This window comes from Calypte anna, chromosome 9 (genome assembly GCF_003957555.1).
Source record: "Calypte anna isolate BGI_N300 chromosome 9, bCalAnn1_v1.p, whole genome shotgun sequence".
Classification (NCBI taxonomy): domain Eukaryota; kingdom Metazoa; phylum Chordata; class Aves; order Apodiformes; family Trochilidae; genus Calypte; species Calypte anna.
In genome coordinates, this window is record NC_044255.1 from 5527146 (window position 1) to 5548219 (window position 21074).

The 21074-nt window shown below is 46.1% G+C and overlaps 1 protein-coding gene across 1 annotated transcript in view; it reads right to left on the reverse strand.

Moving 5' to 3' along the window:
- Positions 1-7717: 7717 nt before the first annotated feature.
- The window catches only part of FAM168B (family with sequence similarity 168 member B), a 28338-nt gene continuing 14981 nt past the window's right edge, over positions 7718-21074 (reverse strand). The window contains exons 4-7 of the mRNA XM_030456398.1: positions 18199-18341; positions 17138-17315; positions 13892-14021; positions 7718-12862 (exon numbers count right to left, since the gene is read on the reverse strand). Coding sequence (XP_030312258.1) covers positions 13909-14021; positions 17138-17315; positions 18199-18341 — 434 coding nt within the window. The 3' untranslated portion in view covers positions 7718-12862; positions 13892-13908. The remainder of the gene's footprint in view (positions 12863-13891; positions 14022-17137; positions 17316-18198; positions 18342-21074) is intronic.

The following is a 21074-nucleotide window of genomic DNA, read 5'->3' on the forward strand; positions in this document are numbered from 1 at the left end:
CTCTTTAGTTCCAAAGGGCCTTTCCACCCCTGGCAGCTGATTCCCTCTCCCACCAGGCTGACCAGCAGGGTTTCTGCCTTCCCCACATTAGAGGGTGGGGGGGCCAGCAGTGGGGTGGGGTGGGCTGAGCAGCCCCAAACCCACTTGGGACACCCCCTGGGTGACAGCTGTGGTGACAGGGAAGGGGCTGGGGGTTGTGGCGTGATGGGGGCCATCCCCCACCCCCTCCTGGGGACACCAGGAGCTGCTCACCAAGCCAACTGCTTCCTTCAGCATCTCCAGCTCCCCTCTCACACGGCTCAGCTCCTCCATGGCTGCACTGAACTTCTGAGGGAGGCTCAGGGGGGACAAGGCCACGACCTGGGAAGAGAGGGGTTGGCTGGAGTGAATCCCAGGAAAGAGCCTGGCTGGAGCTCAGGAATGGGATGGAGGGGTGGGGCCAGGTCTGCAGGGGTGCCCAGGGCTCTGGGGGCTGGATTGGACCCCCCCCAGTAACTTGCTGAAGGCAACGTGGGGGGAGCCAGGGCAAACAGAGCAGCATTTCAGCCCCTGCTCTTCCTCTCCAAACTCCTATCCCTTTTCCCAAGGGGACATGGAGCATAAATCAAGACTTTGGCCAAAGGGCCAAGGGTGGCAGGAAGGCCAGAGCTCAGGAATGGGATGGAGGGTGCTGTAGGGGTGCTGAGTCTCTGCCCAGCAGAGCCCAGGGCACTGGGGGCTGGATTGGACCTTGCTGAGGGTAACGTGGGGGGAGCCAGGGCAAGCAGAGCAGCATTTCAGCCCCTGTTCTTCCTCTCCAAACTTCCATCCCTTTCCCAAGGGGAGCTGGAGCTTAAATCAAGCACAAAGCCCAGGGAAAGGGATTGGGTTGGGCTGGGGAGCACCCAGGGCACCATCCAGAACCTCTACCTTGGAGCTGTCAGCCTTAAGCTCTTCCAACATCTCCTGCCCCTTCCTTTCCTGATCCTTTTCCCACTCTTCCGAGGCAGGGAGTGCCTGGGCAGCCCAGGTCCCCTCTGGGAGGGGGGTCTGGCTGCGTCCCAGCTCCTGGGTGGGCAGATCCTCCATGCCCAGGTATCCCAGGATGTCGGAGAGGAGGCGATGGAGGAGCCTGTGAGAGACACTCCCAAAATCCTCGGGCTTCAAAGCTTGGTCCAGCAGCTGCACCAGGGTGAGGGAGGCCATGGCTGATTTTCTGAGCCAAAAACAAAAACAAAAAAAAACCAAAAAAAAACCCAACACAGAAAGGACCTTCCCTGGGCAGGGGTGGGAGCCCCTCTGGTGGGGTGGGTGGGTGTGAGGGATGGACAGGCTGAGTGGGAGGGATGGAAAGGCTGGATGAGAGGGATGGACAGCCTGCAGCCTTCCTCCTCCTCCTCACCACGGGACACGGGTGGCAAGGTGATCCCTGAGGGCAGGGGGTTGTTGTCACGGGTTAGGGGGGTGAGCTACTGTGAAGTGTTCTGTTCCAAGGCAACACCCTGCTCCCACCACTTGGGATCAAGGATTTCCCCCCTCCCCCGGGATGGGAGATTCCCAGGGTCTGGCTGCCTGCTCCTGTTTGTCACCCCGGGAACAGCTCCTGCTGTGCCATGGGCAGGGAGAGGATTCCTGCTGCTCACAGCCTGCTCCAGCCATGAACAAACCCACTGGAGAGCAGGACCAGCAAGGAAGTGCCTCCAGTTTGGTTTGATGTTTTTTTTTTATTTTTCCTTTTTTTTGAGGTCTCAGAAACCTGACCCCATTTCCTCCATCCCTGAGAGGGTGGAACAGGGAAAGCTACAGCCAACAGCTCTGAAATAAAGAGAAGCAGGGAAAAAAAACCAAAGGCTTTTCAACACCCCAGCAAGTATTCCAGCACTGGGAAACACCCCTGGAGGCTTCGAGTTGAGATGAAGAGGGTGATGAACACACCCTGAGGGCACTTTCCAGGTGGTGGCAGTGTGTTCTGTCAGTCTTCTTAGTGTATCCCTCAACACCTGCAAGGGCAGCTGCCACAGCTTAGCCCAGAAACCTAGGATACAATTCATTTATTCCTCCCCTCCTACAGAGGAAAGAAAAGGGGAATAAAGACTGGAGGCTTGAAGTTGTGAAGTGAAAAAATTGGATGGAGATTTTACAAACACGAGGGAAAGGTAATAAAATAAAGGATTCTACTAACCTGAGGGAAAGGTAATAAAATAAAGGGTAAAGTAAATAAATTAAAAAAAATAATATATATATATAGGAGCAATTTTCACAGTTCATGTTCAGGGCCCACAAGTAGCAAGTTGCAAATATTAACTTAAAGAAGTTGATGAACCTAGTTCTGGTTTCATCACCACAAAATCACCCTGCTAAACACTCACAGAACACTGTTACTTTATGCAGTAATTCACATAGCAGTAGTTCATGTGGGATACAAGTTCACCACTCCCAAAGATTCCACGCACTACTGATTAAGCCAGACAAGCAAAAATTAGGAATTCTCACCCAGTGTTAGGTTCCCTTGTGGTACACATTGTGCTTCTCCATCTTCCATCATCACCCACCAAGGGTGTCCAGAGTGAAAGCAACCCCACGAGTGGGTTTGCCTTTGCTTGAGGCAGGAAAAACCCAAATTGTTTTCCCTAACAGATTCTGTTCATGCACCACAGAGGCACTTTGTCCCCATATGCTGTGTGTAGAAGATCATAGAATCATAGAACTGGCTGGGTTGGAAGGGACCTCAGAGATCATCAAGTCCAACCCTTGATCCACACCCCCCGTGGTTCCCAGCCCATGGCACTCAGTGCCACATCCAGGCTCTTTTGAAATATCTCCAGACACGGAGAATCCACTCCTTCCCTGGGCAGCCCATTCCAATGGCTGATCACCCTCTCCAGAAAGAAATTCTTTCTAATCTCCAACCTAAACCTCCCCTGGCACAACTTGAGACCCTGCCCTCTTGTCTTGCTGAGAGTTGCCTGGGAAAAGAGACCGACCCCCCCCTGGCTCCAACCTCCTTTCAGGGAGTTGTAGAGAGTGATGAGGTCTCCCCTGAGCCTCCTCTTCTCCAGCCTCAACACCCCCAGCTCCCTCAGCCTCACCTCACAGCACTTGTGCTGGATCCCTTCACAGCCTCCTTGCTCTTCTCTGGACCTGCTCCAGCACCTCAATCTCCTTCCTGAACTTCCTGAGGGGCCCAGAACTGGACACAGGACTCAAGCTGTAGCCTCATCAGGGCTGAGCACAGGGGCAGAATCCCTTCCCTGGACCTGCTGGCCACCTGGACACACTGCTGCCTCATGGTCAGATCTGACTGATCAGGACCAGCTGGATTGATGGAACTGCAGTGAAATGAGGCAGCCAGGTGCCACTAATTACCAGGCAGTGGGCATGAGCTTGTGTTAAGCCCACTTGTGCCTGATTAGGGTGAGCCCCAGCTGCACATGAGCAGGGTTAGGGGGGCAATAAAGCAGTTGGGGCTCACCCTAATAAGGCACAGGTGGGCTTAACACAAGCTCATGCCCACTACCTGGTAATTAGTGGCACCTGGTTGCCTCATTTCACTACATGGAATCCCTGGTGTTAATTACCCAGGTGGCTTTTGCCAAGTGCCTGTCCCACTTTTTAAAAGTTCCACCACCTTTCAGGGAGTTTTTAACAGCCCATTGAACCTTTCAGTTTTCCCTGAGGCTGGTGCATGAGGGGATGTGGTATCCCCCCTCCATACCACGTTCTTTGGCCCAGTTATTTATAAGAATATTTTTGAAACGAGTTCCATTACCTGACTCAATTCTTTCTGCTCTCCCATGTCACCCCAGGACTTGTTTCTCTAGGCCCAGGATGGTGTTACAGGCACAGGACATGTTTCCAGCCATCCTCTACTTGCCTCCACCACTGTAAGAACACAACCCTCACCCTGGGGGGTTTGAGGCAGGCCTCCCCATACCCATATTTTGACCCCCTCCCTTCACCCCACAGAGCTTTCAACCTTTTTTTGCTATATACACAAAAGAGCAGCACATCCAGCCCCAAAGGGAAGGAAAACCCAGGAGGAGCTGCTGCTTTCCTGGAGGCTGGGAGGAGATGGGAGGGAATAAATCCCTCCTTCCCCATCCCACCCCTCCCAAAGCCCCAAAGCCCTTCCCTGAGTTCCTCCTCTTGAAACAGCCCCAGAAATCCATGGATTTACAGCCTGAAATGAGCTCTGGGAGGCTGAGGGGGCACTGGGAATTTGGGATGAGAGGAAAAGCAGCAGCAGCACCTCATGATTTCTGGCATCCTGAGAGGCTCTTTCTTTCTTTGTAAAACACAAGCCTCAAGAATTCTCAGAAAAAGGCAACAGCTCCACTTAAAGCCAGCCCAAAGGCTGGGGAAAGGGAGAATATTTCAGGGAGGATATTTCATTGCAGGGAAACCTGGCCTTAAAATCTTTCTTCTGGAAAGTATCTAAAAATCTATTTTGCATAAAGGTTTATAGCAGATCTACATCTTTTTATAAATCTAAACAAGACTCCAGTCTAAAATTCCTCTAGTTTTTTTCTGAGTTAACAATTTGACTAAGAAGCTGCCATTTTGTTGCTCTAGACCCAGAGTTTCTCAGTTTCAAACCAAAGAAACTTTTAAAAGGGCTGAAGGAAGAGAAAAGAAAGGTACAGATGAAATCTCTGAAGGAAAGGAGCCAAAGAACTTTGTCACTGCTTCTCAGTAATCCCTTAATTAACTTAATTACCTTCCTAACCTGCACCGAGGGTTTAACTGATGCTTTTTCAATTAATTTGGAAGCCCCAGCTGATGTTTATAGCAACGGGAAAAGTTCTCCCTGTCCCTGGAATGTCTCCCTCTCACGGGGGGGGGGGGGGGGGAAGCGGTCCCAGAACACGCAGGAATGGGGGACATGAGTGGGCACTAAAATTTGGGAGGGGGGTCCCGGACTCTACTCACCTTCACGCCGCGGATCTGCTCTCTCTCCAGCGCCTAAACTCTGCCCCTGCCATCCCCGAACCGAACCGGGGAGGGGGGGGGACCGGGCATCCAACCCCGCAGAATCGGCCGTGGGAGGAGGGGACACATTGCGTGGGGGGATATGTGACACATTGAGGGGTCTCGGGGGGTCTCTAGTGGGGGTCCGTGGGGGGAGCACGGCGGGAGGTACTGGGGGTTGCTATGGAGAGGAGGAGGTCGAGAGGGGAGGCGTTCAGGGGGTCCATTTGGGGTGTTATTGGGGGGGGGAGGCGTTCGGGGGGTCCATTTGGGGTGTTATTGGGGGGCTCCGAGGGGATCCATGGGGGGAGAGCATGGGGAAGGCTCCATGTGGGGAGCACTGGGAGTGGGGGTGCAGCGGGGTTACCAGTGGGGTGCTCCATGGGGGGGGGGGGAAGCATTGGGGAACCCCATTGGGGTTATCATTGGGGGACCCCATGGCCGGGAGGGAGCATCCAGGGGGGTCCCAAGGTGGGGGGTCCAGCGAGGCCATTTCTGCTCCAGCACCCCCAGACCATCCGGGCTGGGGGGGAACATGGGTGTGCACAGCACAGCCCCAGGGGCATCCATTGCCCTGATTTCCCTGGGGATGCCACTTGGGGATCTCACGCTGGGAAATGTCCCTATGCAGCAGGACCCCCCTTTTCCCTCCCCCTCCTCATCCCTCCCTTCTTCTTTCACATTTTGGGCTGGAAATGTAGGGAAACGAGGCCGAGCCCATCACCGTGGGGGCAGTTCTGCACGTCGGGGGCTACCCCTCCCCCAACACCTGCCCCCTCTCCCCCCCTTCTTCATTAATATTCCCCCCAAAAAAGGCCACAGAAATTAATTTTCTGGGAAAAAAGCGTCCTTTATATCACTTAAACAACCGGGGATGTGGATGGGCACCTGGGGGCACCAATGGGCACCTCCAGCTCTGTCACCCCCAGCCCCTCCTCATCTCCCTCCCCACTAAGGGACCCCGAGGTCCTGGGCACCCTCAGGCCCCCTCCCAAGCCCCGCACTGGGACGTCCCCAACCCCTCCATCACTGAGCCTCCCCCCGCCCCAAGACCTCCCCCGCCGCCTTCCCAGACGCCCTCGCCCCCTTCCCGGTCCCGTCCCCCCTCAGCTCCCGCCCGTCCAGCGCCGTCTGCTCCAAACCCGGCGCTGCCTCCACCGCCATCTTCCCGGTGGCCCCTGACAGCGACACTTCCGCCACGCGCCCAGAGGGGCCACCAAGTGGGGAGCTCCAGCGGGCGGGAAGCAGCGCCCCCTGGCGGCCTAGTACTGATCCGGAGGACCTCCAGGCTGCAGGGCTCGGAGCCGCCTGGGGATCCCCGGGCGCCCGGGTCCCTTTTTCCCGGGATTTTGGGGGTTTTTTTGGGTGGAGAATGGTAAACAAACTGTGGAGAAGCAGACGAAGGGCCCCCAACCTCCCCCCAGTAACCACCACCGAACCCCAATGGAGCCTCTCGGGGGCGGGGTTCGCCCACTCGGACCCCCGTGTGCACGTCCCCAGGGACCCCCTGAGAGTCCAGCGACCCCCTGACCTCGTTGGGGGACACACTGAGCACCCCAGGGGCCCCCTGTCCTTTTTGGGGTATCCCCTGAACCCCCCCCGAGGGACCCTCTGTCCTCATTGTGGGACACAGTGACTACCCTAGAGATCCCTGTCCTTTTTGGGGAATCCCCGAAAGCCCCCAGAGATCCCTTGTCCTCGTTGGGGGATCCCCTGAACCCCTCAGGGACCTCCTGAACTCCCAGGGATCCCCTGATCTTTTTTGAGGGACCCTCTGAACCCCCCCCCCAGGGACCCCCTGCACTTGTTGGGGGAATACCCTGAACCCTCCATGGACCGCATGACCTTTTTGGGGGACCCCTTGAACAACCCAGGGACCCCCTGCCCTTTTGGGGGCACCCCCTGACCCCCCCATGTCCCTATCCTGGTTGGGAGGGACCCCGTGCCCCCCAGTGCCCCTTCCTCACTCCACATCCCCCACGCTCCCCCTTCCCTGCCTGCTGGGCATCCCACAGACCCCCACGGACCCCACAAACCCCCCCACACCCCACTCATCCCACACCCCACACCCACAGACCCCCGCACACCCCACTCATCCCACAGACCCTCACACACCCCACAGACCCCACCCCCAGCTCCCTTGGTGCCCAGAGCCCCCTAGGGACTCCCCCCACCTCTCCCCTTCCCCTCGGGGCCCATGCCCAGCCCAGGGATCACTGCTTGTCCCACACCAGGGGCACTTTCCTGATTTTTTTTTTTTTTTCCCCTTTCCTGCAGTAATTCCCCCTCTGATCCCATGGGGAAAGCTCCCTCTCTCCCCTCCTCTCAGCTGGTTCTTTCCCAGAGTTGGAATTCAGCCCTGGGACATCCAAGGGGGATGCAGAGGACCAAGCAAAACTCCTCCTCTGCTCTTTCTCTCCTCCCTGGGGAAAAAGCCTGCAAAAAAACTTGGTTCTGGGGGAAAAAAAGCTTTTTTTCACCTTCCCCCTGAAAAAAAAAAAATAAAAATCAGCACCTGGCACCTTCCGTGGATCCACTGCCTGCTCCCTCAGGGTGTAAAAATATTTAAGAGTAACTCTTGCCTTTTTTTTTAAAATACCAACTTGAGGTGACCATATCAAATCACCACTAAAAATCAATCTTTTTTTTCCTTTTTGGTGTAATAAAAAGTAAGGGAAGCAATGCCCAGGATTCACCTTAAAACACATTTTTGAGAGCAAACAGAAAACCCATTCTGAAGGTTTTCCATACAATGAATAAACCACCCTGCTAAGCAACACAAGTCAATCTTTATTGAAAACTGAAGTATTAATACATAACAATTCTTGTTACAATAAACGTGCTTTTAAGAATTGAAATCTGAGCTCATCTACTCATTGAATTGCATAAAAAATAAAAAAAAAAGTATGAATTTTCACAATTGAACTGGCTCAGAATGGGATCTCCACTCTGTGTTGATGCAATTGTTCAATGCAGGAGTGAGTGATGTCATAAAACTTATTTTGGAAGACTACATTGACCTAAACTTAAAAAAAAAAAAAAGTACCAATACAACTGTTTGCAAGACAGTTTTTTTTTGTTTTCTTAAAAAAAAAAAAAAAAAATTAAAAAGGAAACTTGTGTCTATTTCATAACAAACATGGAGAACTATTACTGGGGGCCTCTTGTACTTCCATTGCATGCACTTTTTCAAATCTTAGACATGAGGGCAGCCAATAATAGCATTACAAAAAAAAAAAAAGAAAAAAAGTAATTCACTAACAAATCCATTCTACTTAAAACAAGTCTGTACAGCAGCCAGCTAAAAAAAAGCTTTCCCAGTTTGCCTGCTAAGTGCCCAAAGTCACAACAGTTTTGAAAAGTCATCTTCACTTTCTAGATGCTGAAACTTCAGAGCCCAGAAATTTAGAATATTAAAATAAAAATAAAAATACCACAAAGCGGCTCTTACTACACGTGGAATCCCAGTGTTTCAGTGTTCTGTTCCACACACACACACACACACACACTAAAAGGTTTCCTTGTCCCCAGATCAGCACTGTTCCTACAAAACACACCTCACTTTCTTCTGAGTGTACCCAGCCTGCTGAGAGTCCTCACTGCTCCAGAGGAAACCTCAGAATTAACTTGATTTTTGGTGAGGCTTGCTGTCCAGAAATCCTCACTTCACTCCAGCTCTTCCTGTGAATTGGCTTTTTTTAATTTATTTTTTTTTCCTATTAACTCATCCCTGTGGGGAGCTCAGAGCTGATCAAACCCTGGGTTAGAAAGGTGACACTCAGCAGTGACAACAACCTCAGTGAGCTTCAACCTTGTCAGGTGTTCCCCAACACCTCAACGTGGTCACACCTGGGTGCCTCATGACTCCAACCATGGGGTTTTGCCTCCTGTACAACCTACAACCTGGGCAAAGTCCCCCCAACAACCCCTGAGCTCTCCCCCTCCTCCCAGTGCTGCTGTTCCCAGCTGGGAGGTTTCACTCCTCTGGGCCACGAGACTGAAACCTGAAGTTTAGGGTCTTCTAAACCCCCCCAAAATGGTGAATAATAACTCTGCTTGAGCACTGGGGAGTGGCTCCAAGTGGATTCTTTACCATTTCTTGAAGTGACCTCACTACCAGAACGTCCCCTGGAGAGCAGTCAGTGGTGAGTACCCTGTTCAACTGTACCATGAGCTGTTGTCAGACAACACCAAGACACGGTGGTACTTAGGGGTGGTGGTGGTGGTTGGTTCTCTCCTGTTTTGCTGCTTGGTTTTGGTGTTGTTTTTTGGTTTTTTTTTCCCCAGTGGATGAAGCAATACAAGGAAGGACTTCAACTGAAATAAAGGTTTGTTTTTTTCATCCACCACTGCATCTAAGCATTTACCTTGCATAGCACACTAAAAAAAAAAAAAGGAACTCAAAATGCTTTCTTAAACAGTATTCCTGGATGTCTCCTAAAAAACTTCAAACAGGAGATGGCTACAAGAAGCATAAGGAAGATCTAGTAGTAGGTTCTCCATTTTCCTTCCTAGTGTTATGCTACTGACTAGGGCTACACAGATTTGGTGCCAATCACTACCCATTTTTCCTTTGCTGCTGCTCTATTTAAAAGATAATTTCATCAGCTGTCACTGATGTAGGGAATACCTCAGTTTTTAAAAAATACTTTCAACTCAACACCTGAAATTTGAATTTAAAAAAAAATAATTAAAAAAAAAAGTTTCTTGGACTTCTCTGTTATTGCTGCAAACAGTTATTTTCAGTTCCAGGTTTAAAGTAGTACTTTTTTTTTTTAATCATATAAAGCTGCCATAAAAATTTTTGTTTCTTTCTTTTTTTTTTTTTTTTTTTTTTTTTTTTTCTTTTTTTTTTAAAGAGAAGCTTGATCTGAAATGTCTCTACTGCACTGGCTCTTTTCATTTGCTGAGGAGCTCTAGTGCAAACACATACTGCTTATTTATTTATAAAGGAATTCTAAATAGGGAATGTTATATAAAAAGCAGGAGAGAATGTTTCATAAGACCCTCACTGTGTAAACTCCTATTTAATGATGTACAGTTTCCCCCACTGCAGTTGGATATCCATGCTTTCTACTATTTGTGACAAAATACCATTAAGATAGTTATATATACACATATTCCCCCCCTTTCCCCTGCACTGTGCTTTTGGTTACTTTCCATATCAACTCCTGGAGACATGCTCCACTCTTCCAGAAGCTTGGAATCAATCACAACTGGAAGGTGTGGTACCTTTCTAAACAGGTACAGTTTCCCCCCTTTTGTGGATGAATCCCAGGAGAAAGAAAAAAAAAAAAAAAAAGTGCTCAAGTGAGACTGCCTAAATGTGGTGGAATATTACAGAGAGCCCAATTCCAAGATGATGTTTAGGAATCTTGAAGTTAGAGAAAAATCTAGAGAAGTTGTGTTCATTCCTTAACTATTTACCTATTGCAGCATTCCTGAAAGTTCTCTCCTATGATATTCAAAGCTTTAGTTGACTGGGTGACAAAAGCTTCAAGCTTGTAATTCCCAGCTTCTCTCCACCACAGCTCTGTCACACCTCAGCTCTTCCTTAAAACCATGCTAAGACAACAAAAGGTCACTCTCTACTCACTAAAATGGACCAATATTCACTGTACTCTCTGACAAAGCAAAGCTGCAAACCTGCTACAACAAAAGGAATTGGGAAAGACTTCAGTGAAGCTTTACAGATTCATTGGACTTACAGATTCCACTAAGTTTGTCTGGGGTGATTTTCTGCTCCCTATTAAAAAAAGATACAGAAATCCCTATATAAGTGCTCAGAAGTTTGGAAAGGACTTATTCCAACAGTTATGTCCAAGGGATAAGAAATAAGGGGGCCGTCGACTGACAGTAATTAATGCAAAATAAACCTAAATTTTATTTAATTATTAAAAAAACAAAAAAGGGAAGTACAAAAGACATTGAGTGCTTCTACTGTAAATAGTAAAGTTACTGAAGGCTCTGACCACCAAGTGTTAGAAAGGTACAAGCCTCCTACCAGGGCTGAGTACTGGGGTGGCAGCATTAAATCAGCACTGATCTTACCCTGAAACAGCTGCCAAATCTGTACAGGTGCAGAACACCCCAAAACAAAGCACAACTAAGATAAACAACTTGAAAAAATTCACTTCTGAACAGAAGGTAACCTACAGAAGAACAGGGCCTGATACACCTCAGTGAAAACGCTGGAAAGGGAACGTTTGATAACCATTTATGGCATAGTTTATTACAGGCAGAATGCATTTTAAAAAAAACAAAAAAACCCCACAAAAAAACCAAAAAACCTAAAAAACCCCCACAAACCACAAAATTGCATCCTTCTGGAATTGTAAGCTGAGCAGGTTTTAAGAAAAACCTTGATTTTCTGTGCAATATTCAAATTTAAAAATTTAAAATCTTTCCCAGAACAATTTTGGTATACAAATGGGTTCCAAGGCTAGCCCTTTATCCCCACAGCATTTGCTTTGAGGTACTCTTTAAAAATTGAAGTTGAAATAAAGAATATATCAGAAGTGATGCATTGCAATGAAATGCTAACCTGCAGTCAATCTTATTCTACATGCTTCCAAGTGCAATTCAGGAAGTAAAAAAAAAAAAAAATAAAGGAAAATACTAAGCTAACACATCAAAATGCTATATAACCAACAAATGGCTCCTACTTCAATTGCAAATATTTTCAGGAAAAAAAATAAATCTGTTTGAAACCTCTATATTCTGGCAGCCCTACTACAGCATTTCCACAGACCATACTGCAAGGAGCTAATAAGGAAATGTGTTAGGATGACTTGTTCCCCTTTCACACACTCACCAGACACACAAGCTTTCCTCAGAGTAACATGCAGGTAACATGCAGCTCAGCTCCTCCTCTCTGCTGCAGAAAGCCCTAGCACTGCTGAAGTTTCAGGAAAGCAAGCTACAGCAACTGCAGACACATGTACAACTGACTACTGACTACAACTTTTGTGAAGAAAAAAAACAAACAGCGTGGATTTCCTCAGCAGAGAACTAAAAAGTGTTTTTTTCTCTCAGCCTCACTGGCAGTCTCACTTTGCCACTTTGCATCAGGTGAAAGTACTGGATAAATCTCTCCCCAGGACATGCAATTCATCCTGCAGGTGATGTCACCTCCTCCTAACAGTCAGCTTTGCCTCAAGGAAGTTTTTGTTTTGTTTACTGGCACACAGCAGCTGTTACCTTGGTCGTTTCATTCTGATCCTTAAGAACCTCTGTGTAACACTGAATCCATGCAATGCAAATGAAAAGGTTGAGAAGGAAACCCATGTGGGGTTTCTACAGCTTACTCAAGTTTCCAGTCACTCCAATTTAGCAGATGAATGTGAAAAGAATACATCACCACTTAAATAAAAAAATACCTCCCTCTGAAACTGGCAACTCCATCAGCCTGAAAAAGGCTGAAGCACTTATTTAATGTATAGGATGGTATCAGAGAAAGAAACTCACTGTCATGGATCTGCCTTTGAAGACCCTGCATACATCACAACAGTGCATTGGTGATACAAGTTGTAAAATACTTTTGGGTTCCTTTGGATTTGCATATGATGGTTTTTGCATCAGTCACTGCAGGTAGATTGAGCAAGCTTTGTTTTTGTGTTTTTAACATGCATTCAACTAGATACGGATCAGAATAAATTTATACTCCCTTTTTTATCATTATAATAAGCTAAAAAATTGCAAGACAGTCCACAAAACAGGATTTGCTTTAAGACTAACTGCTGGAGTTCCAAGATGTAAGATATGCAGCACTGGAAAATCTTCAGTGATCAGGAATTAGTAGTGTTTAGCCAAGTGTTGAAAGCATTCAGAAGAAAAGTCCTGGTTGGAGGCATGAGGGCTTCAGCACCAACTTTTAAACCTCAGTTTCTTGATTGCATATCTCCCATCTTCAAACCTACATTAAGTGTGGGGGGGGAGAAAGTAGGAAATATTCAAATAGTATTTAACGTAATTCCGAGAGTGGCAGAACAGCCTAATCCTGCATGACAACACTCAGATCCATAGGCTTCTAGTTAAAGAATTTACTAAGTTGATTTTCTCCTACCATGCCCATTCCAGGTTGCTGCCATCACCAGTGGTTGCATCTTCAGTACAAGGCATTTTATGCTAAATTTCATTATCAGCATTTAAGAGTCTGGTCATAAATTAAGTGGAGTAAAAGTGAAATTTTCTGGCATCTGGACTTTCAAGTCCTTATTTCCACTGAAGCTGTCCTTAATTTATGCAGAAGTGAAGATCCAAAAAGGATTTGGCTTTGAGTCAGTCTAACACAGATTCTGCTCCCCAAATCCATCCCACCTCACAGCAGAATCCAAAATTCCTTTTCTTGAAACCCAGGATCTAAATTTTTGTCCATACTATAAACAAACTTTCCATTCTCCCTGCAAGAAGTATGCCCTGAGACTTACCTGAAACAGAGGGAATACTTGAAATTAACCCAAGGTTCTCTATTTGCTGATTCACCCTCAAAACAAGTCCAAATACCTTGCCTACATAGCAAGGTATCAAAAAAGGCCAGTCAAAATACAAAGTTATGCACATTGCCTCATTCACACAGCACAGCAGTGCTCAGTCCAAGTATTACCAATGAATCTGAATGAAGCTGAAACACTGAACATGCTGAGTCCCAGACATATTTTCATAAGCCAACATTAAATCTCATTCTTTTAGACTCAGCAATTAAACACCATCAAAATGTTTCATGATTTCTGAAGTTACAGACTGCTGAAGAAGTCCCACCAGACTTCTCTCCTTTGCAGGCAACACCTATTAACATACAAAATAACTTTTGTGTATTCTTCCTTAAAATACTGCAGAAATACACTGGGCTGCTTACCTTTGGAAAAATTTCCCCCCAAAATACCTGTAATGCTGTCATGTGTAAGAAATGATGAACTGCATTCAGTTTAAAGAGGTAACTTACACTGACTGCCAGGATGATCACCACTGTGGGGGCACATAACTATAGGTTGGTGTTCCTGGAGCCCGATATGTGGGCATAGTAACTGGGTGAGGGGCTACTGGAGTTGGGGAATGAGTTGTCAACAAAGTACCTAGGATGAAAAGAACATTTATTTCAGTGAGAACAAATTTTAGTAGAAAAAAAATGGCAGAAATAATTTTACTGATGTATCAGAATGATTCAGTTCTTGCTGACATTATTCCAGACAGGGTTTTACAGACTAAAAGGCTTCAGAAACAAACAAGCCAAAGCAGCAGGGTCTTACCAGGCTCAGTCTAACAGCACCTTGCAGAAACACACACCCCTGGGGCAAGCTTGCCCACAGCCCCAGCTCCCATGTTCCACACAACTTCCCTCATTTTGAGAAGATGTGAAATTACAGGATACAGTTGGTAAGACAGAAAGCAAAATTTGAAAGCAAACTCAAGAGTCTTGTACTTAAATTATTGAACTGAACATCCTCTGGGTGAACATGGACATTTCACAGAATCACAGAATGCTAGGGGTTGGAAGGGACCTCGAAAGATCATCTAGTCCAACCCCCCCTGCCAGAGCAGGGCCACCTAGAGTACATCACATAGGAACGTGTCCAGACGGGTTTTGAATGTCTCCAGTGAAGGAGACTCCACAACCTCCCTGGGCAGCCTGTTCCAGGGCTCTGTCACCCTTACAGGAAAAAAATTTTTTCGAATATTCAACTTGAACCTCCTGTGCTCCAATTTACACCCATTACCCCTTGTCCTATCACTGGTCACTACTGAGAAGAGCCTAACTCCATCTCCCTGACACTCACCCCTTACATATTTGAAAACATTGATGAGGTCACCCCTCAGTCTCCTTTTCTCCAAACTAAAGAGACCCAGCTCCCTCAGCCTTTCCTCATAAGGGAGATGTTCCACTCCCTTAATCATCTTAGTAGCTCTGCACTGGACTCTTTCAAGCACTTCCCTGTCCTTCTTGAACTGAGGGGCCCAGAACTGGACACAATACTCCAGGTGCGGCCTCACCAATGCAGAATAGAGGGGGAGGAGAACCTCTCTTGACCTACTAACCACACCCTTTCTAATGCACCCCAGGATGCCATTGGCCTTCTTGGCCACAAGGGCACATTGCTGGCTCATGGTCATCTTCTTGTCAACCAGGACCCCCAGGTCTCTTTCACCTACACTGCTCCCCAGCAGGTCAGCCCCCAACCTATACTGGGACATTGTGTTGTTCTTCCCCAAATGCAAGACTCTACACTTCCCCTTGTTGAATTTCATCATGTTTCTCCCTGCCCAACTCTCCAGCCTGTCTAAGTCTCTCTGAATGGCAGCACAGCCCTCTGGTGTGTCAGCCACTCCTCCCAGCTTAGTGTCATCAGCAAACTTGCTGAGGGTACATTCTATACCCTCATCCAAGTCATTGATGAAGATATTAAACAACACCGGTCCCAGTACCGACCCCTGAGGGACTCCACTAGTCACACACCTCCAACCAGATTCTGCCCCATTGACTACAACTCTCTGACTCCTTCCTCTCAACCAGTTCCTGATCCACCTCACTACCTGATCACCAAACCCATAATTGATCAACTTATCTACAAGGATGCTGTGAGAGACGGTGTCAAATGCTTTACTGAAATCAAGATAAACCACATCTACTGCTCTTCCATCATCTATCCACCTAGTAATTTCCTCATAGAAGGCTATGAGGTTAGTCAAACATGATTTACCCTTGATAAAACCATGCTGACTGCTCTTGATGACTCCCATGTCCTTGATATGCCTGGAGATAGTGACAAGAACAAGTTGTTCCATCACCTTTCCAGGGATGGAGGTGAGGCTGACCGGTCTATAGTTACCCGGGTCCTCCTTCTTGCCCTTTTTGTAGACTGGAGTGACATTTGCTATCCTCCAGGCCTCAGGCACCTCTCCTGTTACCCATGACTTACTGAAGATGATGGAGAGTGGCCTAGCAATGACCTCCGCCAGCTCCCTCAGCACCCTTGGATGCATTCCATCTGGACCCATCGACTTATGGATGTCCAGATTACTCAGCTGATCCCTTACCCAAACCTCATCTACTATGTCTAACTCCTCATCTATCTCGACTACTTCTGGGGCTAAATGAATCTGGGGCTCATGCAGAAACCCCGCAGGAGTAAAGACAGAGGCAAAGAAGGCATTCAGCACCTCTGCCTTCTTTATATCCTCTGTCACCAGGGCTCCCAGCTCATTCCTTAGTGGGCCAATATTGCCTCTAGTGTTAGTTTTGTTAGCTATGTATTTGAAAAAGCCCTTTCTATTATCCTTAACCTGACTTGCAAGGTTAAGTTCCAAGGAGGCCTTAGCTTTCCTAATTGCCTCCCTACATCCTCTGACAACAGTCCTATATTCCTCCCAAGTGACCAGCCCCCCCTTCCATGATCTGTAGATTTTCCTTTTCCACTTAAGTTTTCCCAGCAGTTCCTTTTTTAACCATGCTGGTCTCCTAGCTCCCTTACTAGATTTCCTAACCATAGGGACGCTCTGATCCTGTGCTTGCAAATAGTGGTCCTTGAATATTGACCAGCTATCTTGAGCCCCTTTATCTTCTAACACCCTGTCCCATGGGATTTCTCTTAACAGTTGATTGAGGAGGCCAACTACTCACTGAGTAACCAAGCACAGCACCTCTTCATAAACTCTACCACTTAAAGAGTGCAGCATTAGGAACTGGATACCCTTAACCACTGCCTAATGCAGTGGAGACCTGGAGCTAGTGGCAACACAGACAAGGTTGTAGCTCAAAATCAAAGGTCAGCATTAGGAGGCCTAGGCTGAGAACCCTGTATTTTCCTCAGCCTTTAAGAGGATGCTCCTCTCAACTATGCACAGAAAAATGTACTGTGAGATGAGGAAGTCAGGGTACTGACACTGATGGGAAGCAGAGGATGCAACAGGAAGTGAAATTCCATAGAGATTATAATGAAGAATTATTTTACCACAACACTAGTATGATAAAAGAGGATGTCTCCATCCTTAGAGATGAAATAATATCACAGAACAAGTGCACAAGCTGATCTAGATGGACCTGCTTTGAAGATACAGCAGTCTCTGCTCCTCCAAAAAATTTAATGATTCTGGCAAACACATCTCCTGCAACTTTCTGCAATGCAGCTGTGTTCTGTCCCCCTCCACAAGGAGAGCTTCATCAAGAAAACATAAAGCTGCTCAGTTCACATACCTGCTGACATTGCCATAGTAGTCCCAGCCACCATGCCCATGGTCACACCATTTCCTCTGGGTGGTGGAATTGGAGCAGGATACATAGTTGCTGGCATCCCATTAGGCTGCACAACTGTGGTGTGGTGAATTACGTGGGGTGGTGCTGCATATAAAGGCTGTGTGTAGTAAGTGCCTTGCTGTTAGAGAAAAAGGAAATGGAGTCATTAGTCTGTCTGCTGGGAAGATAAGAGATTCAGGAAAGATGTCTTCATTTATTGTAAAAGTGTTGTTCTAAAGATGCAATGTATTTACAGAGCTGAAGCCCAAAACATTAATTTCAACTATTCCAACTGGGTCCCACTAGCAAACTTTTTAAAATTTAGCTCCTGTGTAAGACATTTAGGGTAACAGGGAGCTTTGTACAACTCCAAAGATGATTGTGCCTTCAACAGTAAGGGGCTCATTTGTCAGTCATTTCCTTTGTTTCTGATCTTTTCATGTATTAATCCATGACAGAACTTCTCACTTCACAGTTTTTTGTTCAGCTGCAAGGCTCTTTGATAAATCCAAATACATCAAGCAGATCAGATAAACCTTGTTATGTACTCATTAATTCCCTTCAACTACTGCCTACATGCCAGGCAGGTTTCCTCAATGCAAAAAGAGGCTGAAACTTCTCCAAGATGATGTTTACTGGCGTGGCTTAATTCTATCATTTCTGATAGTTTTCTGATAGCGCTGAGACATGGTAACTCCCTGAATCACAACAGAGGCTTCCTTAAATAAAACACAAGTTTGTCAGTTCTGGACAATATTAAATGAGGTTGCAGCATCCAGCACCCATTTTTGGACCATTTTTAGTGTTTCTTCAAAGATTGAACACATTATCATTAAGGCCATGAGAGACAAAAGGTAAATGCATACTCTGTGCCAAACACTGCTTGAGGGATTCTTATTATAGGGAGCTAAAAACTCTCTCTCCAATCCATGAGAAAACAAATGTTAAAGTCAGGAGTTGAAGCAGACATTACAAAGCAAGCAACACACTGTCCCAAAGCTTTTTCAGTTCTGTTCATTTACCTGTGCATATGGATTCTGCTGTGGGTAGGCACTTCGGACTGGGTACACAGCAGTCTGGTAGGGATTTGGTGATGAAGAATATGGTGGCACTGCACCACTAGTGGGTGAGCAAGATACTTTGTATGGGGTGCCTGGTGTATAACCTGAAACAGAGTTAAATCTGCATTAAAAAACATGACAAAACAAGTGTCAGTACACTGCTTTCTAAAGTAACTGGTGACAATTTCCTGTATTTCCGAATTCCTTCATCTTCCTGGGAGTACCCAGCAGGATACTCTCAATATCCAAGCACAAGTTCTGCCACTGCCATCATACTGGGAACAGTTTGACTTCTCTGTGTCAAGTAAGCATGAAAAGTTAACTGGGTTTGCACAATTTTCTTTTCAAATCTATGGTTATAGCATTAAAAAAAAAAAAAAAAGTGTATCTGGATTCTTGTAGTGATCTCACTAAATGCTTGGATTACACTCCTGGCTTCATGGCCTGAGTGGGAACACAAAAACCTCAGCAGCAGAAGTAGCCACCAATAATACATAGTAAAAAACCAACATGTCCCATTCTGGAGAGAGCATCACAGCCCTAGCTAGGGCTACAGTGAAAAGTTCTTGGGTCTTATGCAGGTCCAGCACAGTAGAAGACAGAACATCCCAGGATACAATTTTTAATAAAGTTGGAATTGTACACAGCACAGGGAAGAAGAAACACTTGGTATTTATTAAAAAACAAAAAACCAAACCAAAAAAGCCAAGACTACCACAACAGAGATCAGGCTGACTTTAAAAACTGTCTGACTTCCACCCTTCAAACTGCAAATTGCTATGAAGAAATGGGTCTACTACTTTAAAAAAAAAAAACAAAAAAACCAAGCATTTATCACTTAGAGACACTAAAGAAATTACCACAGCACTTAGCCTGAAGTTCTCTTTTCAGAGATCCTAAGTGTTTGACTTAGAGAGCTCACTGAGGAAATAACAGCTCTATCTTGAAGTTCAGTGAGGCTTTGTTGTAGCTGAGGTTTTTCACACAAAAAGATCCTCTCATTCTAAAACCCCTCTGATACAGCTGCACAGGCAATTTACTTTCTGCTCCTGCAAAGTGTTACATCTGTGTAAGAGGTATTCTGCCTTCCCATTTGGTTTTTCTTCTCCCTTAAAGGGAACAATGATCTTAAAAGTAAACCACATGGTTACTCAAATACAGCTGTGTAACACAGTTTTACAAAAGCTTTGATTCTGCAAGGTACTAGTTAGAATTCTACAAATCAGTAGTCAAAAAAGTTCAAAATATTTTTAAATCCTAGCTGGACAAAGTACTTCAAAGGTGTTACCTGCCTGAAGTACAAGATTTGGGCATTTTGAACTTAAGTTCAAATTTTCAAGTTCAAATTTAAGTTCAAATTTTTCAAGTTTAGCTTGAAAAATGGCTAAAAATGAAAGCTATTCTCAGCTCTGAAATAAAAGCTGATTTTTTCTTCAATAGGCAATAAACACTCTAATTGTACTAGCTTTCAAAAAGTTAAGGACATTCAGAGATGTTATATGACTACTTCCATACACCTTTATTCCTTTTCCACACAAAACTGAAAAAATTATTATGCTATATAACAAAATCAGAGCATGACCAACCAATGCAAACTAATCTGACAGCACAACTCAGTCTAACAAGTCAAGAATCTTTGCCAGAAACTACAACCTTCTATTACACCATAACTGACACAGAAGAAAAAGCCCAATAACAGGCTAAAAAGAGCTGGTCTAGTGATTTGGTAAACTCATTAGATGGAGTTTATCTTGATCTTCCTGCAGCAGAATTTGCAAACTGCAGCCAGCAATAAGACTGGATTTACCTTTCAGTTATCTCAGAGCAAAAATGACAGCTGCTTCTCAGCACAGCTACAGAAATCCTGATAGTGTATACAGCACAGAACCTGAATGGTTCCATTCAACCCTGAAACTCAATGGTTTATTAGCAATATAAACTGAAAATAAAAGCCAAGAGAGAGCTTTGATTCCCATGCTAAGACTTAGGCCCCTGCTGGGAACTGCTCTCCCTTGAAGACTCCCAAACAAGAACTCCAGTGCCAATGCAAGCTGGTACACCCTGGGTACAACATTTGCACAGAGACAATACCCTACGCAATGGATAGATTAACAAAAAAAACCAACACTAAAACAACCTTTAAATTACTGAAACTTATAGTATTCATCATATTCCCTGTCTACAACTGAAGACCAAAGGCAAGCAAGATCAGTACTGCACTGACTGCCTCTGAGCAGCAAACTGAGCAGAGATGCAGCTTGTACCCACCAGAACACTTCACCATTCCAAGGAAAGCTACACAGATGTAAAGGTTCTGCAGGTAAACACTCTTAATGACTTTTTTTTCTTTTAAGAAATTAAAACAGGGGCTATAGAAAAGCTGGGGAAGGACTTTTAAAAAGAGCACAGAGTGACAGGACCACGGGGAATGGTTTCAAACTGGAAGATCTAGGCTAGACATTAAGAAGAAATTCTTTCCTGTGAGGGTGGTGGGACACTGGCCCAGGTTTCCCAGAGAAGCTGTGGCTGCCCCATCCCTGGCAGTGTCTCAGCCCAGGTTGGATGGGGCTTGGAGCACCCTGGGCTGGTGGGAGGTATCCCTGGCCATGCAGGGGGTTGGAACTGGAGGAGCTTTAAGGTCTCTCCCAAATCAAACCATTCTGTGATCCTGTGATTTCTAAGCAGTAGGATTATCAGTCCTCCTATCTTCTCATACAGAGCCTGATCTTAAAAAACAAAAATACTAAAAAAATTTTTTCCTTTGAGGAATACAACCATAATTCAGTATAGAAGACAGTGCAGGACTTGAATCTACAGCTAAGATTGAGATGAAGATT